Source organism: Pieris rapae, chromosome Z (genome assembly GCF_905147795.1).
Source record: "Pieris rapae chromosome Z, ilPieRapa1.1, whole genome shotgun sequence".
Taxonomy (NCBI): domain Eukaryota; kingdom Metazoa; phylum Arthropoda; class Insecta; order Lepidoptera; family Pieridae; genus Pieris; species Pieris rapae.
This window is the reverse complement of record NC_059534.1, coordinates 6,426,614-6,454,474: the sequence shown is the minus strand read 5'-3', so window position 1 is coordinate 6,454,474 and position 27,861 is coordinate 6,426,614. Positions and strand designations below refer to the sequence as shown.

General features: G+C 34.7%; 1 protein-coding gene across 1 annotated transcript; it reads right to left on the bottom strand.

Annotated features, from left to right (window-relative positions):
• Positions 1–233: 233 nt before the first annotated feature.
• On the bottom strand, positions 234–27,056 carry LOC111000341 (E3 ubiquitin-protein ligase MYCBP2). The gene is made up of 42 exons (XM_045634210.1): positions 27,030–27,056; positions 26,334–26,594; positions 25,620–25,757; positions 25,334–25,543; positions 24,265–24,462; positions 23,944–24,099; positions 21,352–21,436; positions 21,224–21,279; positions 21,010–21,128; positions 20,452–20,857; positions 20,270–20,377; positions 19,941–20,112; positions 19,676–19,825; positions 19,087–19,227; positions 17,734–17,854; positions 17,354–17,460; positions 16,756–16,941; positions 15,641–15,862; positions 15,336–15,520; positions 14,995–15,148; positions 13,965–14,200; positions 13,196–13,327; positions 12,657–12,883; positions 12,269–12,380; positions 11,811–12,044; positions 11,370–11,484; positions 10,891–11,075; positions 9,943–10,092; positions 9,006–9,170; positions 8,686–8,799; positions 8,112–8,212; positions 7,635–7,842; positions 6,922–7,094; positions 6,346–6,529; positions 6,165–6,270; positions 5,623–5,771; positions 4,691–4,876; positions 4,422–4,529; positions 3,793–3,990; positions 3,352–3,510; positions 2,321–2,429; positions 234–1,741 (listed from the first exon to the last, which is right to left on the bottom strand). The coding sequence occupies exons 1-42, from the start codon at positions 27,054–27,056 to the stop codon at positions 1,620–1,622; spliced, it is 6,675 nt and encodes a 2,224-aa protein (XP_045490166.1). The 3' UTR covers positions 234–1,619.
• Positions 27,057–27,861: the final 805 nt, after the last annotated feature.

Below are 27,861 nucleotides of genomic sequence, written 5' to 3'. Positions count from 1 at the left end.
CTCTAAGCTTCTTAACACTTAAAGCTATCGATCGCACTGGACCCATTTGACTTTCCTAAAATTGAGGTTATAATTTATGTTACATTAAAGGCCTTAACAATATGTTTTTAAAGAATTTCAGTAAGTTTCAATATTTGTTTACACCAAAGAATAAGGTTTGGGTACATAACAATAAGTTTTGGGTTTTTAATATTAAATATTAAAAACCCAAAACTTATTGTTATGCATACTTTTTGAAATAATAAAAAAAAAACACTTAATTGTTGCGAAAACGTTACCAAGAATTACAGATTCTATTAAAATTGTATAGTTTTCTTAAAATTCATGTGCTAGAATATCATTAAGGGTTAAGTATTTTAGCACTTGTTAGTAACATCGTACGCGTTTCATTATTAATATATTATAAGAAATGATATAAGTAACTTCAATAATTACATTTCTAAATATAGGACAAAAATATAGCGAAAATCGTGAATTTAATAGTCAATGTCCAAGCGCGCTCAATAAATTTAAGTCGTGTTCTGCCGAAGCAAACAATTTACTAAATTAATAATTAAAACCCTTTTCGTATGATTTCGATCGATTAGCATCGTAAGTTAAGCTCATATGACTTATATTTTTTATCATTCTATCTAAAAACGGAAGGGAGCCAGGTTTTTTATAAAAATATTCTTTATGAATACATTGTTTTTAAAAATATCCGAAATTTGCTAATTTGTTTAAAATTTGACAGACGAACAATAACTCAAAATCGTTACTGCTGGTATGTTTTATGGGGTAATTTTTAATGTTTCGATTTAATCGCCCATATTGCTATTTTATTAGAATTCTTACGCAATCATGGGGTTACAGTCAAATCAAGACTGACATATTAAGTTAAATTTTTGTGCATCATAAAATTTACCTTAATACATAAGAGACATCATTACAATTCGCGAGTCTTCAAAGTAATACTGAAACAATCTTGCTTTAGTAGTAGTAACAGAATTGGTTTTTAAGCAATTAATATGGTTTAATTATGTCATTTAATGTTTATACCCTATATTTTCCTTAATTGTATACTTAGCTTAGATAAATACAATAAAAGCCATTTAATACTATTCCCCACATAATCTGTTACAATTCGTCTCCCGCTTAGGATACTTTGACCTGTGGTTATAAATGGGTCTTACTGTATTACAGTAAGAATAATTAATATTAATATAATTGGACATAATGTTTTATTCGTATAGTGCCTCTTCCTTTAAAAGAAATTATACATTTTTGTTTCTACTCATATCAAAGTTAGTATATGAAAAAAATTATAAATTGATATTACAGATAGACGTTTAAAAAAAATGGATGGATTACCAGTCAATAGTAGAATGAAATTAGTCAATAGCTTAAATATTCTTAAAAATAACATGATAATTCATAGCGAATTAGAAATCATAAAATGATTTAATATCAACAAAAAACTAAATTTGTCATTAAACCAATAAAATCAATTCGTATTGATTTTGAGCGCATAAACGCCCTTAAGAAAAATGATTCTCTTTCCATTTTAAAGTTACAGAATTAGCCGTAACAATAAATTCAGTATCAACCATAGTATATTTGTGATGTGTTGACAACGTAGTTTAGAAGGCATGTGCATTGCGACACACTCCACAGCCGAGAGCAAATTCCTCTCCCGTGGGAGGGTGCAGAACGTGCAGAGGGCATTCTTCGGTAGTTCCTGGTAGTTGCTCGCATTTTGGCCCTATAAAACAATTAGTATTAAAACTAATTATCATAACTTACTTAAATAATATTATATTAATTTATTTAAGATATATTTGGATTTGTATTTCAAAAATTTTTACACTAGTGAATTTGAATCATTTTAATGTATCATACATTAAAATGCTTTTTAAATGAAAATAAATAATCTTGCCAATGGGACAAGCTTAGATAAAATGTTTTATAAGCAAGATATTAGATCAGCTGAATTCGATCGCGAGAGTATTACTAAAGTGGCCATTTTATGATGGCTACCTATTAGAAACCACGCTGAAATGAAGCAGAAAACAAAGGCACCTTACATTGACCAACATTTTCTTTATCGTAACAGTTAACGAAAAAGTCTTGGGAAAATTTAATCAACAATATCGCAAGCAATTCTTAAAAGGCCGGCAACGCACTCGCGAGCCCTCTGGCATTGAGGGTGTCCATGGGCGGCGGTATCACTTAACATCAGGTGAGCCTCCTGCCCGTTTGCCCCCTGTTCTATAAAAAAAAAAAAAAAAAAAGCAAACTTCCCGCTAAATATATTTCTTTCTGTTGCTAAAAATTGAAATACCTGCTGGACACTGGGGCAGTACATGGCGAGGTATATTGGTGACACGTTGGAAGTCGTCGTGGCACGCGTTACAAAAATGAGATGTGCCAAAGCAGAAGAACACTGCCACCTTAAATAATAAAACATATTTATGAATAAGCGAGTTGGCCTAATGCCTTCAGCGAGCGACTCTCATCCCTGAGGTCGTAGGTACGATCCCCGGCTGAGGCAATGGACTTACTATGTGCGTGCGTAAGGAAGACACTGTGAGGAAACCATGTCGGCCTTAGACCTAAAAAGTCGACGAAGTGTGTCAGGCGCTAAAGGCTGATCACCTACTTGCCGATTTGATTGAATTATTATTATGAAAGTGATTCAGAAATCTGATCCTTAAGGTTGTAGACCCACTATTTTTTTATTTATAAATATGCGTTCTAATTTTATACTAACCCAATATGGGTCTTGAAGTTCTGAATTTTCTTAAATATCGTATAGGTATACAAGTTGATCCTTGTTGGTTGAGTTGGTAACCCTTCTTGTCTCGTAAAATCGAATAGTTCTCACACCGTTTGAACAAATTAAAAAATAAATTATATCAGCCATCGGACATGCAATTTGTTAAATTTACATTTACTACCATTTCACAAGCCAAGGGTATAGAGCGGTCAAACAAAATAGGTATTAATGACCCTAGTGATTAATATAACCTACCACATATACAGCTGTCTGTGTACGTGTGATGAGGTGTGTGATACTGGATATTGTATTACAATAAAAATGGGATTATATATTTAACCAGGCTTTGACAGCACAAAATCCGTGATGAGAGAGAATTAAGCTGGCCTAGTGCTACACCGCTAATCCAATGAATTGTGTATTTTTACACAAATTAGAAAGTGAAGAACATATTTATTTATGTAATTAAAACTATGTAATTTCATACTACACAAACTCGCTTACGTAATCATTAGTCGTAGATTTTTAAAATATTTTTACGGCCATAGGCCATTAAGAACATAGGGCCTACAATATTATACGTGAATTCCACTTACCGAGCAGCAGTACCGACACTTGTATTCGAGGAAGTCAGAGCCATGTTTGGGGCAAGTCCGTGCTCCTGCTACGTCACTGCAGGCGCCACACACCAGCTCTTTGGGGTCCCATGACGCATTCGATTCAGCTTCACAACGGGCCAACCCGCCAAAGTAAGCCTACAATGAAAATATATAAGGTTAATATACAGAAAAATTTACATTAAGAACGTATAACTTTTAGTTGAAAACTGTAATTCTTTGGGCATGTCCGCAGGGTTCCTTTATAAACTAAATAAACAATTATTTAAGAATATTTATAAATGACAAGGCCTGATCAGAACTTCTACTTCAACATAACAACTAAAACTTCTTTCCTAGTAATTTTAACTACTGTAAAAAATCGTTATTACCTCATGGATCACGTTAAAACATTTTATACAACCAGCTAAATGACCTCACCTTTCCACACTTATGACAGACATAGTACGCATATCTGTCCATAGCATAGCCAGCAGTGTCTCCGACGGTTTTGCCCTTCGAGGTACCAGCAGACAAGCCTTCATACTCCAATCTCATCAAGGCTTTGCGGCGAACTTCTTCACGCAACTTTTTAATGGGAGCTAGTTGCTCTTCGAGGGTCCAATGTGAGATGTCCTCCTATAAGGTACGTCATATTATGTATCATGTATTTGATTGGCTGGAATTTCATAGTTATTCATTGCGTTATAATTATTATAACACATATGTTTATGTTGATTTTTATGTGTTCAAAAAGAGTTATTCAATACGGCCGATAATTTAAAACCATCACATGTTTATATCTTAACTAAATAAAGATAGAAAAATTAGTACATACTAGAATTGGACTACAGGTGATTTATTACAAATACGTTCATTTTTATTATAATATTAAGTTTAACAGTAATCATAATAATCAAATATACGGTATTTACAATTTTCCTAATCTACATAGTAATAATAAAAACAAATTTAAAAACTTTGGTTCGTCTACACTGGAGCACTGGTAATTTTGGTAATACGTTTACCCACGTACAAGAAACATGTTCTATGTAGTCTTCAAGGCTTACCTTGCAGATGGGACATTTCGAGAAAGAGAATGTAATCCGCGGCCCATTCCATTTGTTCAAGAGCACCTTCCTGCAGCAATGTAAGTGGAAAACATGCCCGCATGATAACTACAAAGGAAACAAACGTTCTTTACTTACACGTTACAAAATTTTCAGAAAATATAAATAAAGTTGGAATTTTCACTTTTAATAATATTTTTGGGACCCAAAACAAATGCTAAACGCAATATAATATAAAAAAGGGTCTTTTACAAAGGAATATAAAATACCTGTATCGCGGGAGCAGCTTGTAACGGATCAGTAAAACAGATCATGCACATATCATCAGCGTCCTGGCGCAACGTGCCTGCGCCGGCGCATCCAAAGAGACAAGGCAGGCATGTACGTTCCCCGCGTACGCCACCGCAAAGGTGACCGCAGGTAAGTATACGGGCGCACGCTTCACGGCCATGTTCCTATAGGTATAAACAAAAAGCTGTGGCAGTCTTGTCTAATTTCAGGATTTCAGAATGTTTAAATTCTCCAATACAAGACCGGGCTAAATAGACTAAATGAAAAACATCACAGAAGAAAAAATTTAAAGTAATATTCATCACATCATTATTTTATGCCTGTTTTTTTATATAATAATAAAAATGTCAATGAATATTCCCTTTAACCTGGGTTTATCTGAATAAATAATAATGACCTTACGTTTGAATAAATAATTAAGTATAAAGAAAAATCGTTATGATATATTAAATTTTGTATTAATAGACAATCACACTAATCTCACACTATACGATTCAGTTGTTTAAATTTAATAGCAGTGTTGGCCTAGTGGCTTTAGCGTGCGACTCTTATATCTGAGATCGCACGCTAAAGCCACTGAGTCGTAGATTCGATCCCCGGCTGTACACCAATGCAATTTCTTTCTATGTGTGCATTTAACATTTGCTCGAACGGTGAAGGAAACTGAGGAAACCAACATGTCTTAGACCCAAAAAGTCGACGACATGTGTCAGGCATTGGAGGCTGATCACCTACTTGCCTATTAGATTTAAAAATGTTCATAAACAGATTCAAAAATCTGAGGCCAAGAGCTAAAAAGGTTGTAGCGCAACTGATTTAATTATTTAAACTTAAAGTACCTTCTACAAATTCGTTAATAAACTATACTATACTAACTTAACAAACTATAAGGTTTCATGGTAAAATTTACCTGGCACTGTTGGTCTGCGCATACATTGCCAATAGCAAGCAGGCCAGAGTTGCCACGTGTACCGCAAAAGCGGCAGACACCGGCTAGACCAGTTGCATTTGTTGGTTCTTCACCTGTCTCGCAGCTCATTCCACGAAATTCTGCGAGTCCTAAGATACAACCATTGTACCCCATTATATAAGCAAAGGGTTTTTTATATATAATGGCATTAGATATGCAAAGGTTTATCCAAATGGTATAGGTAGATTTTTTAGGTAAATGACGTGTATCCGGTGAGTATGGGACCGACCCTTTCTCTTGTACATTTATATCAACGTGTAAATTGAGGTCTAATCCCGCCAATTTTGCGAAAATGAAGAGTCAGACAACAAAACAATTATTTAAGTGTGTGGTAGTGCGCCTACTTCCAAATATATGTTAGTTTTTTAAGTAAAGAAACATCTACCACCACTGAAATGAAAAATTCGGTAAAAGAAGAAACGGTTCCTAAAAGCACTCTGCTCTATACCTCGGAATATGAGGTTTCCCTTTTTGTTAATTACCTTTAAGAGTACGTCGATCAACGAGCAACAAAAGCCAGAAGAGTTTTGCTCTGCCACAGCCTTCATGAATGTCAACACGGATGGCACTCTCTTCTTCTTTGCAAATCTGTTAAAATAAATCTTCTTAATAATATCGACAAAATTAAAAAAAAAGTTATATAATTCAAAACTGCTTTTGTACCTGTCTTTGATGAGTCCTCGCGGTTCTATTGAGATGAAGAAATCGGTCACACTCGGCACATAATGTACCACAAGTGCGGCATTCTATAACAGCAGATGTTATCCCGTCGTCGTGGTTGGCGCAGAACTGGCGAGAGTCCGCTATGGAGTCCCGATTACGAGAATCACGACCTGAGTTATTTATTCTGAAAAATCAGCAAAATATATTATACTTAGAACTGTGTGGACCCTAGCTCATCATATTAAATAACAATTGTAATCAGCATATTGAAATTATCAAACTTGCAATTTTATATGATCTATTTTTTTTCCTTACGTAGTATGTATTAAATTACATGATATATTTTTCAAGTCTTTGGCAAGACTTGATGAAATATTTAAGTATCACTACTAATTTGAATAGAATTACATAATTGTTTTGTGAAAAAAAATACACAATACTCTCTTCTCCAATACTCTTATAGTCTATAGTATGATTACTGTCATGATTAAATACCGCAGAAAATCTAAACTTCGAAAAAGACAAAAAAATAAGTCGATTTCAGAATATAAATAAAAATATTTAAAATGAACTTACAATTCAATATGTTCTTGTTCACAAACGCATAACGCCGCTAAAGCAAGCCAAACTGTGGGTTGGGCAATGCATCTTTGAGGTCGTCTTTCCCCTTCGTCCACATTTGCAATTGCCCGTATGTACTCGGCTAATGCCATACGAGTCGCTGTTCCCCATGCTGGAGATATCTTATCCTAAAATAGAATAAAACAGGAATTGAAATTACGTTTATCTTAATAATAAATCCACAAAGTATTTGTTTGAAAAATTTTTTCCGACAGCTATTATCGCTGGCCAAAAGAGCTAAAATATATATTACAAATATATTTGATAGTTCGTATACATACATAAATAAAGGCACATGAAAGTTCACAACGCCTTTGTGATAAACGCGCTTAGTAAATTAAGTAATTCATTCATAGCGAAACAGTAATTATTTTCGACACAGAAGTCTTTTAAGAAATAATCAAAGATGAGATAATGCAGAAAATTTATCTTGCCCTATTGACGGGACTCATTTGATACAAAATTAAGTCTTTCAGTAGTACCACCGCTATAAATTGACGAATAAGTTAATAAATAAAATAAGAACGCCTGGGAATAATGTCCGTTTATTCAGAAAAATTAAATACGACACCATTGCAAATGTATGAAAGGCGTAATTTTCTTGCTTTTCACACATTTTTCATCACAGCAAGAAGCAAGGGTAAATGTGATAAAATATTGAAACTCACTTCAGCCATATCGACGAGTAGTCTGGCAACAATTTGGGCGTGGTTCCTCGTTGTTTCGCCCCTCATAAACCAAGTAGCTGGTGGTGCAGGCGTAACAGATCCCCCCATTGTTACCGTGTTTGAATTGGCACCACTCGCACCTTTGACTTTCACTTGGACAGTTACCGCTTTGCCCACATAGCACACTAGATGATCTAGCAGTGTTACCCTATAAATTAATAAAAATATTATTGTACAATTTAAAATACCATTGTTTTATATGATCAGAGATATGGGAATCGCTAGCTCATTTGGGACTTCATTTCAATCAAAAGGCAATAGATCGTTTATTTCGTCTGCCTCTATATAGGGGCTGTATAATTAAAATAGTTTCCATTTAGGTTTTGAGTAGTAGGAGGGCTGAAAATATATTTTTTTTATGTTTATTGCACACACAACATATGTAAAGTACAAACAAAACTACTTAAATTCACTTACATAGTCTCATATCTTGCGCCTAAGTCTGACCCATAGTTGAGGGCAGCTAACATCTTCTGCGGCGGTATTTCAGTAATCATTCGTCGTAATAAAGATATGACCTAAAAATTTCAATAGCATAAATAATTTTAGAAACAATCTCGAAATTCAAAGAAAAGTTTCCATCTCGGAAAGTTTGGAATTTACACAAATGTGTCTTTCGTGTTAAAAATTGTGCCCGTTTAATAAAATATATATAATAATAAGATATGCTGATTTGGCGTTGGGATGGTGTAGTGTTTATCCAACCGAAAGGGGGGATGATCCGTAACTTTAATAAAAACATTCATTGGGCCGAAAGCCCCAGTGGCTAAAGTCGAAAAGTTGTATATATGCTTAGCGGCTGGAAAAACTTTTTTATGACGTCATAGCTGTGAACTGTAATGGCTGATTGTAGGAGTCGCTACTTAGTAATTACCTATTGTGCTGTTTTAATTTAATTCTATTAGAAAAATACACCTAAGTATAAGTATATAATATCTCAATCTAACGTAGAACGGACAATCAAAGTTAATTATGTTATATAAATTATTACCTGTCGTTGCACGCGTTCGCTGCCAGTATGCAGCAATGCTAATAAATCAGCCAAAAGTTCAGTTCTTTGGGCAAGATGAGAACGCCCGGCCACGCTTCCACTTAGCGCTAAAAGCTGTTAACATTTTTCAATTAAACACACATTCTCAAATCACACAGAACAACACATAGATTTGTTAACATATTATTATAACACTTGTACGATCTAAAATATATCGTTTTATCTACACTTTAAATTTCATTTCAATGCCCAAGTAATTTAAAAAAATAATTTGGGAAATTAAATTTGAATTTATGGTTTTTTATAATAGTTTTTCCTACCAATGACAGCATTTCAAAGCAATAGTTGTCCTGCTGGTGTGCCATTCTCGGTTGCGCCTCTTCATCAGTCCTGTCCACTGCTTCAGCGCATAAAAGGGCCGTTTCCCAATCATCACGAACGCGGGACGCCTCACAACCAATGGCACAAACTATATGAGACATCACCTGCAAAAAATTGTAATGTCCACTATTTGTAGCAGATAAATGCGACCTGGAGCAACAAATTAGTAAAAGGATAATTGTAGAGCAGTTAGCATTAAGGCATACCAGGTCGCATCTGTAAAAACATTTTGAGTTTTTCGAACATATTAATAGCAGGGAAGGTGAAGAAAATCGTGCTACCTCATGCCTAAAAATATTTTTTTCATTAATAAAAATATGTGAATTTCGTTCTCATTATTAATAGTCACAAATTACTATTATTATATTTATGTGTGATTATCCTCGGAACAGTGAGGTCGCTCCGTGAAGCCTGTGAAGTGCCCACGGGACTTCTGTACTTCTAGAAGGAGCTAGGCTGGCTAAAGTAGCCAGGTCTTTACACAAAATGGTCCAAATTTGAGTCTAATTGTGGAATATGAGTCCACCTACCTAGTGTGTGATTTGTTGCACTTATTTCACTAAAATAATATTTTTACAGAAGAGGTTTCCGTTTTATTAGGTATATGTTTATTGTTTAATTTAAGTAATTTCTCTTTTCATCATCAGACGCAGTATCTATAAACTACAACATAAAATGTATACACTATAAATGAAAAATAAATGAAACCAAATATATAACATCAGAGCTAATAGTATCCGAGAAAAAATGTTTTACGATTCTTGATGAGCAATTACCGCAATACTAAAAATGGCTAAAGTATTTTTGTCTTTACATTTCCATGTTTTGAAAGAGAGTTATTTGTATTAATTAAAACATAATTGATTTTATACTGACTTGTTTTTGTAAGGTGGTAAGCTTGTGGCCGGCAAACAATATCCCAACAACATGTTCGCGTAGATCGCTGTCGTCACCAGTGCTCTCACCAGCAACCACACCCTCAGAATCACTGCCAGTTTGTTCCCACTCCAGGAGCTTACCAAATACCTTTAACATTAAAGGATTTAAAACTTTCTATTTAATTTTAATTTTCAAATGTCGTGCCTCGTATAAATGAAAGAAAATGTGAAAGATTATTTTTTCAAGTTTCAGAATAAGTGTAAGTTGTACCGTACATACTATACAATCAAAAATAATATTTAAAAAAATTAAGTAGTGATACAACTGTTGGTCTTCGGATCAGATTTCTTTATTTGGTTCCTTGATACTTTTTCTTAATAGGTAAGCTTTAAATTTGTAAAGGGCTGGTCGTCTTAACTGACATTTATCAACTCTTCTTTAGCATATATTAAGTAAATTTAAAAATAAAAAATTGGTTGCCTGTAAAGTCGGTATACGGGCGAAAGTTTTACGTGACAACGACTTTGAGTGGTAAAATAATTTTAATGTGAATTATAAAATTCGTATAGTAGGAAGAAGGATGAATCACTTTTTATGTCTGTCTCTCTCGCTCTTAGGCGGGCTAACCATGCCCGAGTGGAAGGGACGCGTGCCTCTCACTCGCTCTCATTGTGAGCGCATAACGTGAGCGGAACGTAAGCGGAACGAAGCGTAACGCAGTTTCTTGAAGTGTCACCCGGCAAACCAATTTATAAGACGTTGTCACGTCAATAAATTCAAATATTAAAGTTGTACTCAGCAAAAAGATTAGTAAATACGTAATTTAGCTATTATATTTTTACACTTTTAATATTTGGGAGTTTTCATCAATAAGCGACAATATCTAATAATAGGGAAATAAACACGATGTAACACTACTAGTACACGCCCAATCATAATACTTACTTGTGATGTCAATAATCTGAAGACACGGAGCGTATCTTTTTCAGTCAATGAGTGTAACGGATGGTTTTGTAGTGAGAGCGTGCCGTGGGGCTGTGGCCCGCTAAGTACGCGCACTTGACGTACACGTACGGCAGGGTCAGGCCCCCGTAATTCACAACGTACACGCGCTGATAAGCTTGAGGATCCTATAAGAAAACAAAATATTTAGAATATTTGACGTTTTGTTCAATACCTAATTAGTAGAATTGCAGTATTAAGCGAGAATATGAAGTTACTAGAAACCAGGAAATAAATTGATTAAGTAATAAAGTTGAAAGGCAGTTTTATTTAATTTTAAGTCACGATACTCAGCTCGATGAAATAATTAAATTGTTCAATGAGATTTATTTATTTATTTAAAATTAATGTTAAGAAACTAATGTTTCTTTGGGAAACAATGCCTGCATAGTTTACTTGTTTTTTGAATTATATAAACTTACTAGGCAATATGTAGCACACCCAATGAGCATTTTTCGTATCGACATCAACATCCATCATCTGCAGTAACTCTGATGCTCCACCGCTGTACCAAAACGTTATCATTTGCGTCTTTGTCTGAAACAGTGAATAGATAAAGTTTCGTTTAGATTAAATAAAATTAAACAGGTAAATATGGCATTATAACTTTTGGCCCGCTCAATCCACAACGCCTTAATTGAAATTAAACCTAACGAAAAAGTAGTCATAAATACCTACTTAATATCTTTTAACCAATATTTTTCAGAATTCGTTTACAACCACAGACTAGGACATTGTATACGTCAAGAGCCATCTACAGATTAAAAATAGAAAACATTTTCCTAATAAGAATAATTTTTCCTCAACGCCTAGAGAAGACATCTGTGCCTAAAAACATGGATTAAAAGAAATTACTTTCTTACCGCAGTATCCCTTGTATTATCAATATGTACGCAGACGATATGTGGGCGATCTTCAGCTGATCCTCCGCTGTATGCAATTTGAATCCACCTGGTTTTGTTCTTGTCTTCATCACCCGATTCCCAAAACGTCTCAGTGGTGTTATCTGTTAAGGCACCAGCCATGCCTTGTCGCGAAGAGACCGTTATGGTACACCAACCGGTTACGTCTGGACAGCTCCATACATAATTTTGTTGCTGTAAAAATACATTTTAAATAAATTTTTTAACCTCTTTGCGTGTATTTACTATTATTTTTAGCTAATGTATGAAATGCGAGAGCTATTTAAAAATGCACTTAATTATAATACAAATAAGATCAAGATAAGTAATAAGCACACACTTGAAAAAAATCTAACCTATGACTAAAACTGACCAAAATAATATATAAAATTGAATTGGGCGTAGAATATGTTGTATACCTTATTGATAAAGCTCTGATAGCTTTCGTGTAGTGCTCCCAAAATGCCATCCTCATAGGCCCCGTCCTCAGTATGCGACAAGATCTTGCTTATAACACTAAACACTTGCGATCTTATTCCAAGCAGCATTAAAAAAGCAAATGTCATCATTATCGCATGTCATTTATTAACGTTCCACGAACATAATACAGTAAGTGAATCAGTCATCAATGATTAGTTGTTGTGTATACAATTCTACGTATGCGAAGGAAGAGATTCACGATCGAGACAAAGGAGAGAGAATGTAGATAATTTTTAGCAACAAAACAGTTGTATACAATTTCAAATTCTTCTTTAAAACAATCAACGTTGAGAATTAGACATCTGTATAGTTAAGCTGATCGTATACCTGTGCAAGAAAGCCCGATCATGCTGTGAATAGTGCAGTTCCCAGCAGCGAACCGCCTGAAGGTTGGCAGCAGTGGCTGGTGGTAAGGATGGGGCGAGGGCGCTGATGGAACCCAGGAAGGCGTGGAAAGCCGCACGAGCCCCACGTGCCGCTCTGCCTCCGGGGCATAGAGCAGATGTCGCAGCACTTGGGATTATACTACGGCTGGCATCGTTGTTTAAGACGTTCTGAAATATTTCCAACTCATATTAGTGTGTTCTACAAACCATATTTCATATGGTTGGGTTAGGTAAGGTCTACATCTTACAGCATTAACAATCATTGCGAAGAAGTCTGTGAACTTCACTTGATATACAGTTCAACAAAAATTATATTGTTACTTCACTTTCAAAACCGACTTTTCCTTCAGATTTTGACTTAGTTCTTCCAGTTTTCTCACGTATCCCTTCATCGTACAAATGCTAATGGCGCAGATTTTTGTTGAAAATGATGTTATGTTGATGTTAAAAATTATCTCATTAAATATTAATTCCATTTACCTCTTTGTTTTCCTCATTAGTGTCAGGTGGTTGAACAATTCGAGCGTATGTGTCGAGTGCGTTGCAGAACCACCACATAACATCATGGACACATGTCGGCTGAGTCGTCGAACGCAGGAACCAGTTTAGGGCCTGTAATGTTTAATATCACAAAATAAATAAAAAAAGTTATATGCGTTTTGCATTAAATGTGGAACTTTATTTTCATCTCACCAGAATATTTAACCTTAAACTTATTACTTACCACAAAATCTAGTTTTTAATCCAGCCAAAAAATATATCTACTTCTTAAAAAATATTATTTTATTTAATTTACATTTTTATTAATTTTACTATACACCTTTACAAAAGACTGCATTACGTACACTGGTGACTTTTTTTTTCTACTAATTATTTATTAACTTTATTTTCCTTTTTTTTGCGACTGAGGCGCAAAAAAGCTGCTGTGGTTTCTAGCAAAATTACCAGCGCACATTCTGCTCCTCAGAATACCCTGAGCAAGAGCCAATTACAGCAACAGCACACAGGCATTACACACTTTTGAGACGAACCGAATGGGAAAAGGGATTTTTTTTTCTTTTTGATTTCTCTCATTGTATGTTTTTCTTTGATTATTGTTATTTTATGAGTCGAGGTATGTTTGAGTGAGTGAGAGAATGAGTCTTTATTATATTCACACAAATATTAACATTTTTTATTTTGTAGCCTAATACCTATTCTAAGCTGAGTTTAAGACAGAGCATTTAAAAGTATTTTGAATCATACTGACCTCAAACGCATATTGTCGAACCGTATTTATACGAACAATGGCGTCCAGTTTCTGCTTATGGGTTTGCAGATCTCGTTTAGCGACGATAAATGTAAGGACGGGATTTCTCATCAAATTTTCAGGTTCGACTCGCGGAGTTGTAAAAGCGGAGACTCCCCCACCTTCTGAAGTCCAATCGCAACCAACAAGTTTCTGAAGGGCTGCACTTGGCTGAGACAGGAGCGAGGAACCAGCACCTACAAAAAATTGTATAATATCAACTCTGTTTTTGCCCCTTGGTTTCATAATAATATGTGAGATCAAATTATACCTCTACTAAATGTTCCTAGGATTATGACTCTCGCTGAATCTTAGGGTAATTAATTTAGGATCGCGATTTAACGCAAGTATGTCTCCGGTTTATTGAAAACGTATTGGTTTTGACATACGGGAACATGTAATGATGTGTCGAGCCAAGTTGGCCTAGTAGTTGAGACGTGCGACTCTATCACTCTCTACAATGGTACCTATATGTGCGCAAGAATACTGCTTTGTATGGTGAAATAAATATGAATATGCCTTAGACCTATAACTCCAGAGGCGGCCTTACCAATTGGAGGCTCCAGGCGGCAGTCTATACGAGGCCCTTTGTCCTACGTGAAAAGTAGGTCTGGTTGTTTGGTTTAGTTATTTGTCATGGAACTACATAATGTTTTATTCAATTATGCTTTGAGTGAATGAATTAGTTAACTAGCTTTATTTTAATTTACCGTTATGTCAAATTGAAAAGTTTTAAATAAATAAAAAATTCAGTTAATGAATCGATATTTTTTTTAATTTGCTTGAGTTGTGGCGCGGGGCACCTGCAACAGCCGTGCCCCAGGCGATTGCCTTGTTCGCCACTCCCTAAGGCCGCCGCTATATAAATCTATACATGTTAGGCTCAGTAGATATCTACTTGTATATAAAATGTGATATAGAAGATGAAATTTCTTAAAAATGACAATATTGAATACTATTGTTATTCCGGTGTTCCGTATAAAATACTTACCAGAAAGTGCCTCATGGGAGTCTGGCTCAAATTTAGTAAGTGGCGGTCTTGCGGCAGACGCCAAATCCCTTCCGCCAGCCTGTCCCATCGAAACAGATCGATGTACCCTTGGATACTGGGAGCTTGACATTTCGTTTGGAACGAAGGGGTTATTCTGTGTAAATAAATTAATAAATTAAACTTTCAATATATGATGTAAAAACATTGTGTAAAATAGTTAATTTGTATGATAATTTGAACAATACTCTGCTTTTTGTTAAGGTGAATTGGAAAGAAAGTTTTCTTAGAAATGTCTAAATAAATATTTAAGTAATAAACACAGAAACCGTATTATGTCTTACCACATTTGTTACGGGCATAGGTCTCCCAAGTGAGTGGTATCGTGCTGCATCAGCAGCACTTGTTTTCGGGGCAACGCCTAAGGCTGGTAGACATTGAAAGGGGGGCGCTGGTTGCCATAAGCTTCCCGGTGGAGTTGGCGGACTTCGGCAAGAGACGTCTTGCCAAGGCGATGCATTAGGCGCTTCTAAATGTACATTTTTATATTAAATTAAGTCTAGTGAAGTTACATTAAATTTTTAACGTCTGTTTAGGATAATATGAGTTATTTATATATTAAATACAAGATATGATAAAAAATCCTTACCGGATGTATTAAGAGGAGTCAAATCCAGAAGAAAGATTGCATTGTCTTTCATAGTGTTGTGGTCAATCTCAAGCTCCGGTCTCTCAGGTGTGTCCGAAATCATTGCGGTCTTCTTCGGCTTAACACTCGAAGCTTTGAGCGCCTTTTCTCGACATTTCTCGCAGTACAAGTACCAGAGTTGGTACGCTGCTAAGGTAGCGCGTATTTTCACACCGATAAGGTCTAAAATGGTCGGCGACGTTGCAAAAGAAAATTAATAAAACCGAAATTAATATATAAAATAATTTGTCAACCCATGCTTGCATGCAAAATTATTATAGATACTATATTTTAAAGAAATAAATATAAATTGCGATAAATTATACAAATATAAACTCAAGATATATATAGATACAAATTATTAAAATGACATATCACATCTATATGGGAAATATAATGTGACAAGTATAATTAAAATTTGTGGGCAGTGTTGGCTTTAGCATGCGCCTCTCATCAGGTCGTAGGTTCGAACCTCGGCTGTGCACCAAAGGACTTTCTTTCTATGTGCGCAATTAACACTCGCTCGAATGGTGATAAACAAGTAAGAAAGAAAAACATCGTAAGGAAACCAGTTTACCTAAGACCCAAAAGGTCGACGGCGTGCGTCATGCCGATTAGATTAACAATTTATTAATAGATATAGACATCTGAGGCGTAGATCTAAAAAGGTTGTAGCGCTACTGATATATTTATTTTATAATTGAAATTAATTCTACTTATATTTACTTACGATCAGGTGTTATGAGATTAAAACGTAATTTAATTATTTCATCAGAGATTTTAAATAATATTCAGAAAGTAGGTTTTATTGGGGCATTCTATTAGGGTATTATTGGTGCACAGTGCAATTCCACGAATTGTAGAACAAAGGTAAACAAAGACACATTGAAACGATGCGGATAAACGTGTTTTTAAAGATATTTCCCGCGTTCGATTTAAACTGTAAATTTAAGTATGTATTGAAATGTAAACTTAAAAACAAAATGGGTTTAGCGTCAAATCGAACGCGAGTAAAAACCGCGCGCGTCTTCGATATAATCTATGACTCGTGCGTTGTGAAATTTTGCTAGTGGTACCTTGAGCAAGTTGTCCACAGGCAGACGCTGGGCTGTCAGCAGTAGATGGTATTGGATCGGCGTGTTTATAAGTACCAGCTCGGTCGTAGCCGCGGTTGGTCGGTGCCCGACACCCGGGATGTGTGTTGCGCATGTGTGAAGCCAATGGCGGCGAAACATTCGCTCCACCGCATAGTTCACAGCGGACTAAGATACAATATTTCAATTATGTCATATGTTAGCTAAGATTTTTTTTTTCATGTTTAAGAATGAATAGAAATAATTTTTCTGTTTGTCTCACTGTTTACATGATATTAATGGATGGTGGTTGATGAATACGACATATTGATCAGTTCATAGATGTTAATTAACTATCAGTCTAATTATCATTAATTAGCATATGACATTTTTAGGCCCTGCTTTAATGTCCATGGGAAACCCTGGAAGAAACTATAGTGGGCCCTGAAACACTACTGTTTCACTGGGAATATAACTAGTTCATTATATTTATAAGTCGATAATTTATACCGTATAGTTATTCAGTAAAATGATTTCGTTATTAATTGATTAACTAATGTTACAAATTAATGCAGTTTGAAAAAAATGTATGGAAACGTACTCATATACGGTAACTTCATTGATGGTGTGTGCTTCCAATTTTTCTTACGTAAGGCACCCCCAAGTGGTCTTATTTCATCGTTATCATTCGTTTCTTCCTTTTTAAGTCTGTAAAAGAGCAAACAATTTAATAGTGTACTCATACGTAATAAAAAAAAATATTTATACAATGTGAGATTTTCAAAACTTTTATTCATTTTAAACGCCTTAGAAAATATCTAAGACCTATGAAACGATGAATTCTACAAATAACACTCTCTGTATAAGTTTCTTGGATGGTGTTTTTTTATTTTTATTTATTCATATAGTTAACACAATGTATAATATACACTTATGAACGTCAAAAAAAGAACGTTTAAAAAGTAAATAATTGAACTTTACTTGTCGGTAGCGGCATTTAGTTGGTCGGCGTCGCAAAGTGAATCCCACAAAGCAACAAGAGCCCGCAATGCCGGAGGAAGAACATTTACCACTGATGTGGAGGTTGACGCGGAAGACGGACCTGGAGAAAGGATAGACCGCATTTTTTGTGTTTTCACCCTATATTTTTAGATATACGTCAATTTTTTTTACTGGAACGCATCCTTTTTAGTAAAAAGTTTTAAACGAACGATGTCTGTTCGTTATAAAGTTTAGTTCCAAAAAACACCTACGGCTCGATGTTGTGTATTTCGTAAATTCGATCTTTATTAGAGTTAAGGGTTGTTGGATACTGAATGTTTGTTGAATACCAAATGAGTATAAAGATATGTTGATACATCCTGAAACGGAATTTGCATAGCGTCTCGTTGTTACTCATGCCAAAATTAAGGTAAGTGATAATTAACAATAGTATTTATAATTTCTGTATGTCTTCCATTGCATAATCATGATTATTATGTATTATTTTAATTTATGTTCACAGTTAAACATTCTACTTCCTAAGTAAGAAATATATTGTAAATAAGTTGTCATCTTACCGAGCCAAGTTAGGTCAACTATAGCCTTATTTATAAAAAATTGTTTCAGAATCATTGCTTAAATGAATCCTGTTTAAAACCAAATGCATCAACAGTTAAAAGTACTTATCTTTTCATACATATTCATGCCACGATTCTCTGAACGCATTTCGCATATAATTAATACTTAAAATATTTTAAAATCGGGATAATACTGTCAATGTATCAGAATGTTATCTTAAAGTTTTATTCATAAAAATGAGACGAGAGCAGTATTAGTTAGTTGCTAGGCACGCGAAACTTCATGTACGCAACACTACCTCGTACGTTAAAGCAAACATGAGAAAAACTATGAGCCAAAAGAAAAAAAAAAACTATAGTCTGGTTTATAGTAGTATATCTAGACAACTACTACTAAGCTACAACAACTAAGTATATCAGGAAATTTAATATTTCTGAACGGATAATTTAGTTATGACGATTAATTTTATTAATTTAATTACTTTTTCAGTAATAAAAAACAAAAATACTAACTTTTTATAAAATAAAGCGGCGATTACTAATTAATAAATAAGTATTGTGAATCATTATGTATTTATTTATATAACAATAATTTAGTCTTTAATTGGCACACCAATATTGAATAAACATAAATCGCGATTGCTTATCAATTTTTGTGTATATCACTACACTATTAAATGTGGTATCATTATTTTACAAAATGACAGTAGCTAATGTCAAATGTAGGATCGAAATATAAGTCGTGGTATAAGTACTAGTTTCTACATATACTCACCAGCTTCAAATGTGTTAGAATGGGAATCTTCTTCGCGTATTGTTACGTTAATGTCGCTTCGTCGAGCTCGACTAGAGCTTGCCTCGGTGCCTGAACGGGTCAAGGTTTCTAGCGTCGATGGGTTTATTCGAAGGTACTGGCCTGAAATTACAAAAAAATAAACCAAATTAAGCTGAAAATGAGAATATCACCTTGCCTTAAAGCAAATTCATATAGAAATATTACAGACAGACAGACAGACATATATTATACCTAATTCTATATTATAGTTAACATACTACTACTACTATAAAACTGATAATTTTAAGGGAATAATTGAAAAATAATTATTTTATTTTACATTTATTGTCATACCACGATCAAATAAATACAAGTGAAACTAATAAAATAATTTATTTTATAATATAAGCGCATCTGTGATGGATATGATATGGCAAATCGTATATAAAGAAAAAAATAAGCATATAGGGGTTTTATTGCTGCGAGAAAAGAAATCTTATATTAATTATTATTAAGTAACATATTACACTTAAAATTGTCCTATTAATTTAATAAATATATCTATTTGTAAACCCAAATGTGATCATACCTGCATTGGAAACTTCAACAGAATGGCGCTGATGTTTGGGCAAAAGGGAGTCTTGTGCGACAGCCCGTGTCACTACTGTCGCACCAGCCTTTGGTAATTGAGGATGGAATTTAAGAAAAGCTGCACACGCTATGGCATCATGGACGGTCCCTGGAAATATATTCTTATAAATGTATAGGTAGGTAAATATACGTATACTTTTAATTTCAATTAATTATTTAATTTATTTTTAATCATCATCATATCATCAACATATATAATCTACCTTCATGCCACAATAACGCGGAAAATATGGCGCGTAGACATTCACCCTGGGCTGGGCTCTGCGCTTGTTTCTTAATGGGTGCTAGCTTAGTTCGAGCCGGTAAAGGCGGTGGTGAAGACTGCTTATAACTTGAAATACTTCCAAGTCGTTCCCTTACAATTCTTTTTTCACCCTGTTAATAAAATTGGTACCTTGAATAAATGAGCATTGTAAATCTAGCATTCTCGGTATTGAAAGCTTAATAATAAAAAAAACTATGCTGAGAAATCAATGACAAGCATGTTTTCCCATTCTGATGGAATAAGTTTTAATATACATTTTTATGTTACCTTTGATGTACTAGGTATAGGTTGATCGGAACTTTGTCCTTGAACACTAGTCTCGGGCGAAGTTTGTGTTGCAGCTTGTGTTAGCTTTTTCTCTTCTTCTATTTTATCCTATATGTAATTGTAACACACATTATAATTATGCATTGCTTAAATTAAATCGAACAACATTTTGGTTTACTTACATTATTTTCATCGTTAACGCTCTTGGCTTCTGGCTTGTCATTTGCAGTTTCTAAGGCGTGTCTTACTTGAACAACATCTACGTTTTCATCAACTTCGACATCTTTAGGACGAGGATTCAATGCGTTAGCCTCGTTATCATCTGATCCAATCGCGATTTCTTGTGCGTTATCGGCTGGTTTCATAGCTGGCGGTTTTTGAACTATATCATCTCTGCCAGCATCGTTGACTACTTTAGCGCTTTCATCAAGAGCTGCTGCTACAGCATCCACAGCATTTATAATGTTTGCATCTTTCACATCAGCAATAATATTTGCGACGTTTACTTCATTGATTACGGGGCGAATAGCTTGTTGTAGATCTTCGTCGTCTCCATCGCCGTTTCCGTTGTTGCGACGAGATTGGTCTCTAAACAATTCATTTTGATGATTAAAGATTTATATATATTAGAATCCTTTGTTATATTCATAAATTCAAAAATTTTTATTATTTTACAAAGTCTTAAAATATATATATATAGTCTTAAAATACAAATTATTTTGTATTTGTAATAAACATACATAGGTAATTGAGGCGGTTGTACAATTCTCGCAGCTTGCTGCTGCATCTTTGCGACTGCTTCATTCCTCATTCGTCTTTCAAATTTACTTGGCTCCGGGACATGTGATTTTTCGTCGTCCTAAAATTTTTATGTCGTTATAGTATTAGACGTTTCTAACGTATTATTTAATCTACCTAGCTGAAATAAACAATAATAAACGTTTAAAAACTTACATCTCCAAGATCACATCCGATAGAAAACGGAAAAGGTCTCTCTTCTGTTGATATGTCTGGAAATGATAAATTTAGACAAGTTAGCATTCTTTGATTATAATTATTCACAAATAGATCAAAATCCTTACCACCATCGGCGGCATCACTTTCGTTAGGCCATGTTGCTAATTCTGATGGTGCATCTAATCGACTCCAGCTGCTCAAACCTTCCTCCTAAAAGAATAACACATTGACGTGAATACGGTTAAGAAGAATATAGATATAATCGTCTGTAGTAATATTTTTTTTAATTGTAAAATTGAAAATAATTGTACGATCGATCGATCGATCTGAAGCATAGTTGATGCCGCTGTCGTAATAAACTGTTAGATCGTTAACTATCTTAATTCAATTGTAAAATTTGAAATAAGAGACAATATTTGTCCCGCCACCTCCCGTTCCGAGGAGGCAAACTTTGTGAAATTACCGGATTGTTGATGATCCCATCATAATATACGCACCATAAATATTTCACATCCCTGTCGAACGCCTCTTTGCGGTTTCAAAGGCGGACACTCTACGTGATTTATCCTGACTAATCTCTTTTCACAAAGACTGGCAATCAGTTCCACAAAGTGCTCTGGAACACCCTTCTGTCCTAAGATCTTCCATGAGCTAACCCATCTTACGTAGTGAAAAACTTTGGAATAAACAAGAAAACTCATAATCTTGGGCAGGTTAAATTCTATTGGCTTTTTTTCTATGAGTTGCCTGACGTTTCCAATTTATTCCGTTCCCCTACCTTTGACAAAATCGGCCTGTTCGTTAGTTATTTGTCGCTGAAGATATGATTGTAAGCGTTCCAGAACTATGTGGAGCATGACTTTACAACCGTGCTATATAATATCTACTGTTCGATCATTTTTGCACTTCTTTGATGAGCCCTTTATTTTTCATTCTTGTGTTATAAGCATAATATTCTCCGAGGTTTTTGAGTTCTTTAGAAAATTTATTGTCTCTTACGGCTGACTTGATCACTTTAATAAACTCATATACTTTATTAAAGTGAACAATTCAGCCGGTAAAATTAAAATTCTATTAATATTTGCCAACAAAAGATATTCTTATTAGACATCACCAAAAAGTTAACCGTTTAATTGAAGTGCCGCTAAGAGGAGTGAAAAGCTTTTTGGAAAAAGCTGTAGGTAAGTTTCATATTAAAACCTTAATATTTTATTTGCTCCAAAAGTGCGTTTTAATCTAAACACGAATGAGACTACGACTAACCAAGAGGCAGTCAGACTCGTACATTTTGATTCCATATATTATATAATCTCGTACATACAACACACACACACAAATAGTAGATTGGCCATCCTCTAGTTTAAACGTCTGGTGTTTACATTAAGTTTAATAACGTGAGTTAACCCAGTTTAATTAAACGTGAACCTATTGGATTCATTACAACATTACCGACTATTATTACCATATTACCGACTTATTCGACAAGATCGTAGAATTTGACCATATGCAGTGTACATTAAAAATCAATGAATGTAAGGTATTTTAAGCACAAATAATCTTCGTATATAACTATATATTAGGTCCTTACATATGAAATTGGCATTATGTCGTACTAGCCACTTTGACGTCAAATATCTGATGGAAAACATTAAATATTAAAACATGATCATGTTATTTACGAGTGCGAGTTACACCGTGGCACCAGTGCTGTAGAAATGGCTCGAAGTTTTATGTGTATGGCGGCGGTGTCGCAAAGGAAACACAGTGTTGGTTGCGTTTTTGGTTCCAACGTTTTCATTTGAAATTTTCGACCTAGGCAGAACATGCGCCGTGGACGACCGAAGACCAAAGTTGATCAAATCAATTAATCAAGAATCATTTATTCATGTACGTAAATCAACGTACACTTTTGAACGTCAAAATACTTGATAACGAAGAATTATGAAAAGCGTGATGAAAAAAGGATCCTGTACGATAGTCTGAAGCGCTCATCATAGCTGAATCCAGCTGAACCAGCTAAATCGTGCCCCAAGCGAAAATTTACCCCGAAAAAGTTATTTGTGAGTGTTTGGTGGACTAGTACCGAGGTCATTCACTATAACTTTCTTAAATCTGACCCGAAGCTTGCAGCAGATGTCTATTGTCAGCAACTGCAAACGATGATGGAAAAGCTAGCTGCTAAATAACCAAGGCTGGTCAATCACTCTAGGCCACTACTGCTTTTACAACAACGCTAGACCTCACACTGCACAACAGAATGCTACCAAATTAGAAGAGCTTCACTATCTATCTAAGACATCCACCGTTCTTCCCGGGCCTTGCTCCAATAGATTACTATTTTTTTCGAAATTCCGATAACTTCTTGCAAGGTAATTTATTGCAGTCTAAGCAGACTGCCTTCAAAGATTCCTTTTCTCCTTTTATTCACTCCCGACGAAGTGGTTTGTTTAATAAAATGGATGAATGAACTAACATTAAGATGGTAAAACTGCATTGATAGCAAATATAATATGATAAATTAAATATATTCTATAAAAAATAATCTACTTTTCGTTCCTCCCATACAAAACGCCAATTTCATGTGTACATGTGTGTCAACCTAATGTAAAACTTAATGGTATGAATCTAGAGAATAAGGCCGACGCAAATACATTCGCTTTATAACATGAGTCCGAGTGAAACTACAACCGAAGTAAATAAAATTCAGCAAAACTTACTGGTGGAGTGGTAGGTCCATCCTCGACGGGTCCAAGTAGTGCGCGGTCGAGCTGCCTGTGATACTGCAAACACCAGGCAACTTCTACATTTCCCTCTACGTATGCTTGTACAGAGTCGTTGCTCAAGCGTACCCACGTCCCATCCTTGTTTGTCACCTAATCAAAACCCTCAAAATTCATTTACGTTACTGAGCTACTGAAAAACTGCCTAATTGTTTCCTTAACGTGAATATATTCTATACTATACCACGTCAGAATCTAACTATAGACAGAGTATAGCTTTAAACTATACGTGTAGAATTTCAAGGAACAACAGTTTACCTCCTCGATAAAAGCGACATATGCACCAGGTGGAACCCTGCCAAGTTCTTCTGCTTGTAAGCTGGGACCTGCACGAACACGGAGACCAGCACTGCATTGTGCCATGAACTTCTTAAGTTTATTGGGAGCGCTTGCCGTGGAGGCCGCTAAATCATCTGATTCCACGTTCTCATTTTCCGGGACTTCTATTATTACCTCCTGTTATTAAAAATAAGTAGCATGTTTAATATGTGACGTTGTGACTGTTTGGTAGATGTATATCATAATTGATTTTAAAACAACACCCCTATTTAAGGTTTTATCCTCAGACGAAACCCAAAATCGAAACTGTTAGGTAATATTAAACTTTTTTTGTGAATTTCTTTATATACAAAACAGATCCAATTTGCTCTGAATAAAGTATGTTAGCAAATAATCAATTAAATAAACTTATGATTATTTTTTTATTGGTGTTAATATGTTGCTTCAAACCATAAATTATTATTGGATAAGATTTTTGACCCTTGATTTATTAAAATTTGTATATTAAAATTAATTCACATATTGAAATCAGTTTAAGTACACACTGAGTAAGTTTTTCTAGCAAATAAATTATTATGATTAATAACAGCTGAGGAATAAAGAAACGACGAACCGAATTTAATTTCTAAACGCTTCACGAGGCGTTATGTTCCTTGTATGGGACAAGGTGGAAAACGAGGGACTTTGTATAGAGTCCGCGTAGCGGCCGCCCACAAAAACTCAAATGGTACAATCTTTTCTTGCAGGCCTTTAAGTTGTGTCTGTTTGGAAATACCTCTACTGGTAGCTGGTTCCACAAAGAGGTAGACTGCGACAGAAATTGCGCTATGTTGTGGAACGACAGGCGTCGTGAGAGAGAGGATGGAATTTTGCATTCTGGCTCGACGTACGATGATGGAATACAGTCGCAGGTATTAGTCAGAACAAATCTTCAGAGCACTCCCTATGATAAATCCGGTAACAGATTTTGAGGAAACCGAAATCTCTACAAAGCCAAAGGATCAAGCTGATCGGAAAAAACGGTGAAGCAATCTACTATACAACTTACCTGTGGAGAAGGTTGGTCGTCCAGGGTGCATCTAAATAAGTATTTGCCTGGGGCTCGCGGGATCCAAAGAGCTGAATATGAACCGTCGGTATGTGCCCTCACTGTTATCCTTTCCGTAGGGACGTTCAGTATTCCAATGCCTTTCAACTTTTCCTCGCCCCATAAACCACTGGCGAACCGAAGTTCTTCCCAAGAATAATCTTGGTAGGCCTATATTGATAAATAAAAAAGAGTTATACGTCGTCGAGACTGTTATTATTTTGTTAATCAATAACTGAAATTTTACCTTCATCATAGAGATCGTCTGAAAGCGCATAGTTTCTCTTATTGTTGGACTATACCGTACATTTGGTATTCCACCCGCCTGCTCGGCTTCCGTAGGTCGGCACATACGTAGGGACATGGCCAAGTTTTGTACTATGACCTTTAAAAAAACCCAAATGTAGAACCTTACAATAATAATTAAATTAGTTTATCAATAAACTATTCTGATATATTATCGGATGAAGGTACGACCAATTCATCAATCGGTTTGGCGGCGACGTTTCATTCGTTTCAATACTTTTAATAAAAAAAACACTGAAATACGTAAAAGCTTTCCTCTATAGTTGCATAAATAATAACTCGCTTATTTTTATTTAATACGTAAGTATGAAAATATGAATAGTTTTTCAATGTTTTATTACGACGCCGATGTTAATTAAATTGCAAACTCCAGCCCTGCTTACGCCCAATAGAATTAAATCCCTAATAGCTTCCTCTAGCATCGATTACGTCACACAAGCTCGTGATAGGTTCATTTATCTAATGATAGACAACACGTTAAATACATTCACACAAAGTCAAGGATATAACGCATTCTCGAAAATTATATAAATTAATATCATTTGACTTGGAGCTAGAAAATTAAGTTCAAGGAATTTAACTGTTACATTATTAAAGTTATTAAATATAATATTCTTACGTTTTAAATTCTCAGTAGGTAATAAATTAATGATACCTCTATTTTAACGGCAGGTGAAGTGACAATATCTCCGTATTGATCTCGAACTACAACGGGTAAATTAACTCGTGTTGATGGAAGAACCACAGTAGCTGGAGCTTTAAGGTCACATTTCGAAGGCTCGACACGAGGCGTCGGTGCCAACCATCGTGCCAATCTACCTCCAGCAGTACTCTCAGCACCTGCCACGAAGTCTGACAAAAACTGGCGCTCCGTCGAAACACATCTGCAGATAAAGGAATGTCTTGTAATCCTCCACTAGTGTTAGTGTGTAGTAGTGTCATCTTGCTTCGCAGTCTCGATAGGCTGCTAAAGGCTACCAAACTGAAGCATATTTTTCTCGAATATAACATACTTTAAAAAAAAAACAATAGTTTTATTTATAATTGAAAATACTTAATACGTATATGAGAATATACTATATAAATAAGTATTCAGAAATCGGATGAAAAGTTTCAGTGTGCGCGTTAGCTTTAGTTCAAACATGCCAAAGCGTGTAAAGTTTCTATTATAAAGTAAAAGCGACATGGTTTCCAGGAATATTTAATTAAAGTAATATGTATTATGTCGTTATGCAATATTGCTAATGTACTTTTAAAAAATAAGTATTGTTTATTTGTAGAACAAAGTTCATAAAATTAACAATAGACGTATATTACATGTGTTTTTAAAAAAATTTAGGAACGAAAACACTCGGCTAGCATCAAATTGTGATGCCATATTTAATTATCGAGGTTACAAAATTGATTTTTAGCGCCGGAGCTTGTCGCTCTGAAAATAGATATGAAAATATTCCTACGTAAATATAAATTATTCTGTATTGTTCATACCATTTATTACTATTTGAAGTTGTGATTATTACTCTGTCTGTTATAATTTTCTCATACTATGGTCCGCAAGTAACAAAAAATTTAACACCTTGAATACATGAATATGATTTTTGTATTTAGTAAATATATAGTAGTTGGCTTAATTAAATTTATGAATGAACTATAAGTGCAAGGCAATGCTCATGCCTCATGCCAATCGTTTAGTCAAATCTTAAGAAGTTAATACAAATCTGACAGATTTTACTGGATAAAGAAATGTAGTATATTTGACCTCACCGGGTCTATGTTATTCAGTTCTACAACAAAGGTAGGGACGTGTCAACGTTACGATAACTTGAACTTGATATTGACCATTTAAACATAATCCTTAAATGTTATAAAATAATTATATTTCCGGGATATCAGAACACTCTTCCTTTCTCGACAACTAGGGTCATGGAGATTTGCATTTAAGTAACACTTCAATAAGCGAACGCTTACAATCAAGCACTAAGTAACTTAAAAAAAAGCTGACAATTTAAATAAACTTATTAACACAACGTAGACTCCCTACAGATAATATAATATTAAGTAAGATAAAATATTTTAATAATTTAATAGAACTTTTAGATCATAAAATTTAACATAAAATTTATAATTTTCACAAATTTTTATACTTCATTTTAATTCCTTAAAATGCAAACAAAAGAAAAAAA

Excerpts from the sequence above, each read along its gene's own strand:
- LOC111000341 (XM_045634210.1), bottom strand. The coding sequence starts at position 27,056 with ATGGCATCACAATTTGATGCTAGCCGA. Across the intron at positions 14,201-14,994 it reads CTCCCATGAGGCACTTTCTG|GTGCTGGTTCCTCGCTCCTG; the intron begins GTAAGTATTTTA and ends AATTTTTTGTAG. Across the intron at positions 12,884-13,195 it reads CTAATGAGGAAAACAAAGAG|AACGTCTTAAACAACGATGC; the intron begins GTAAATGGAATT and ends GAAATATTTCAG.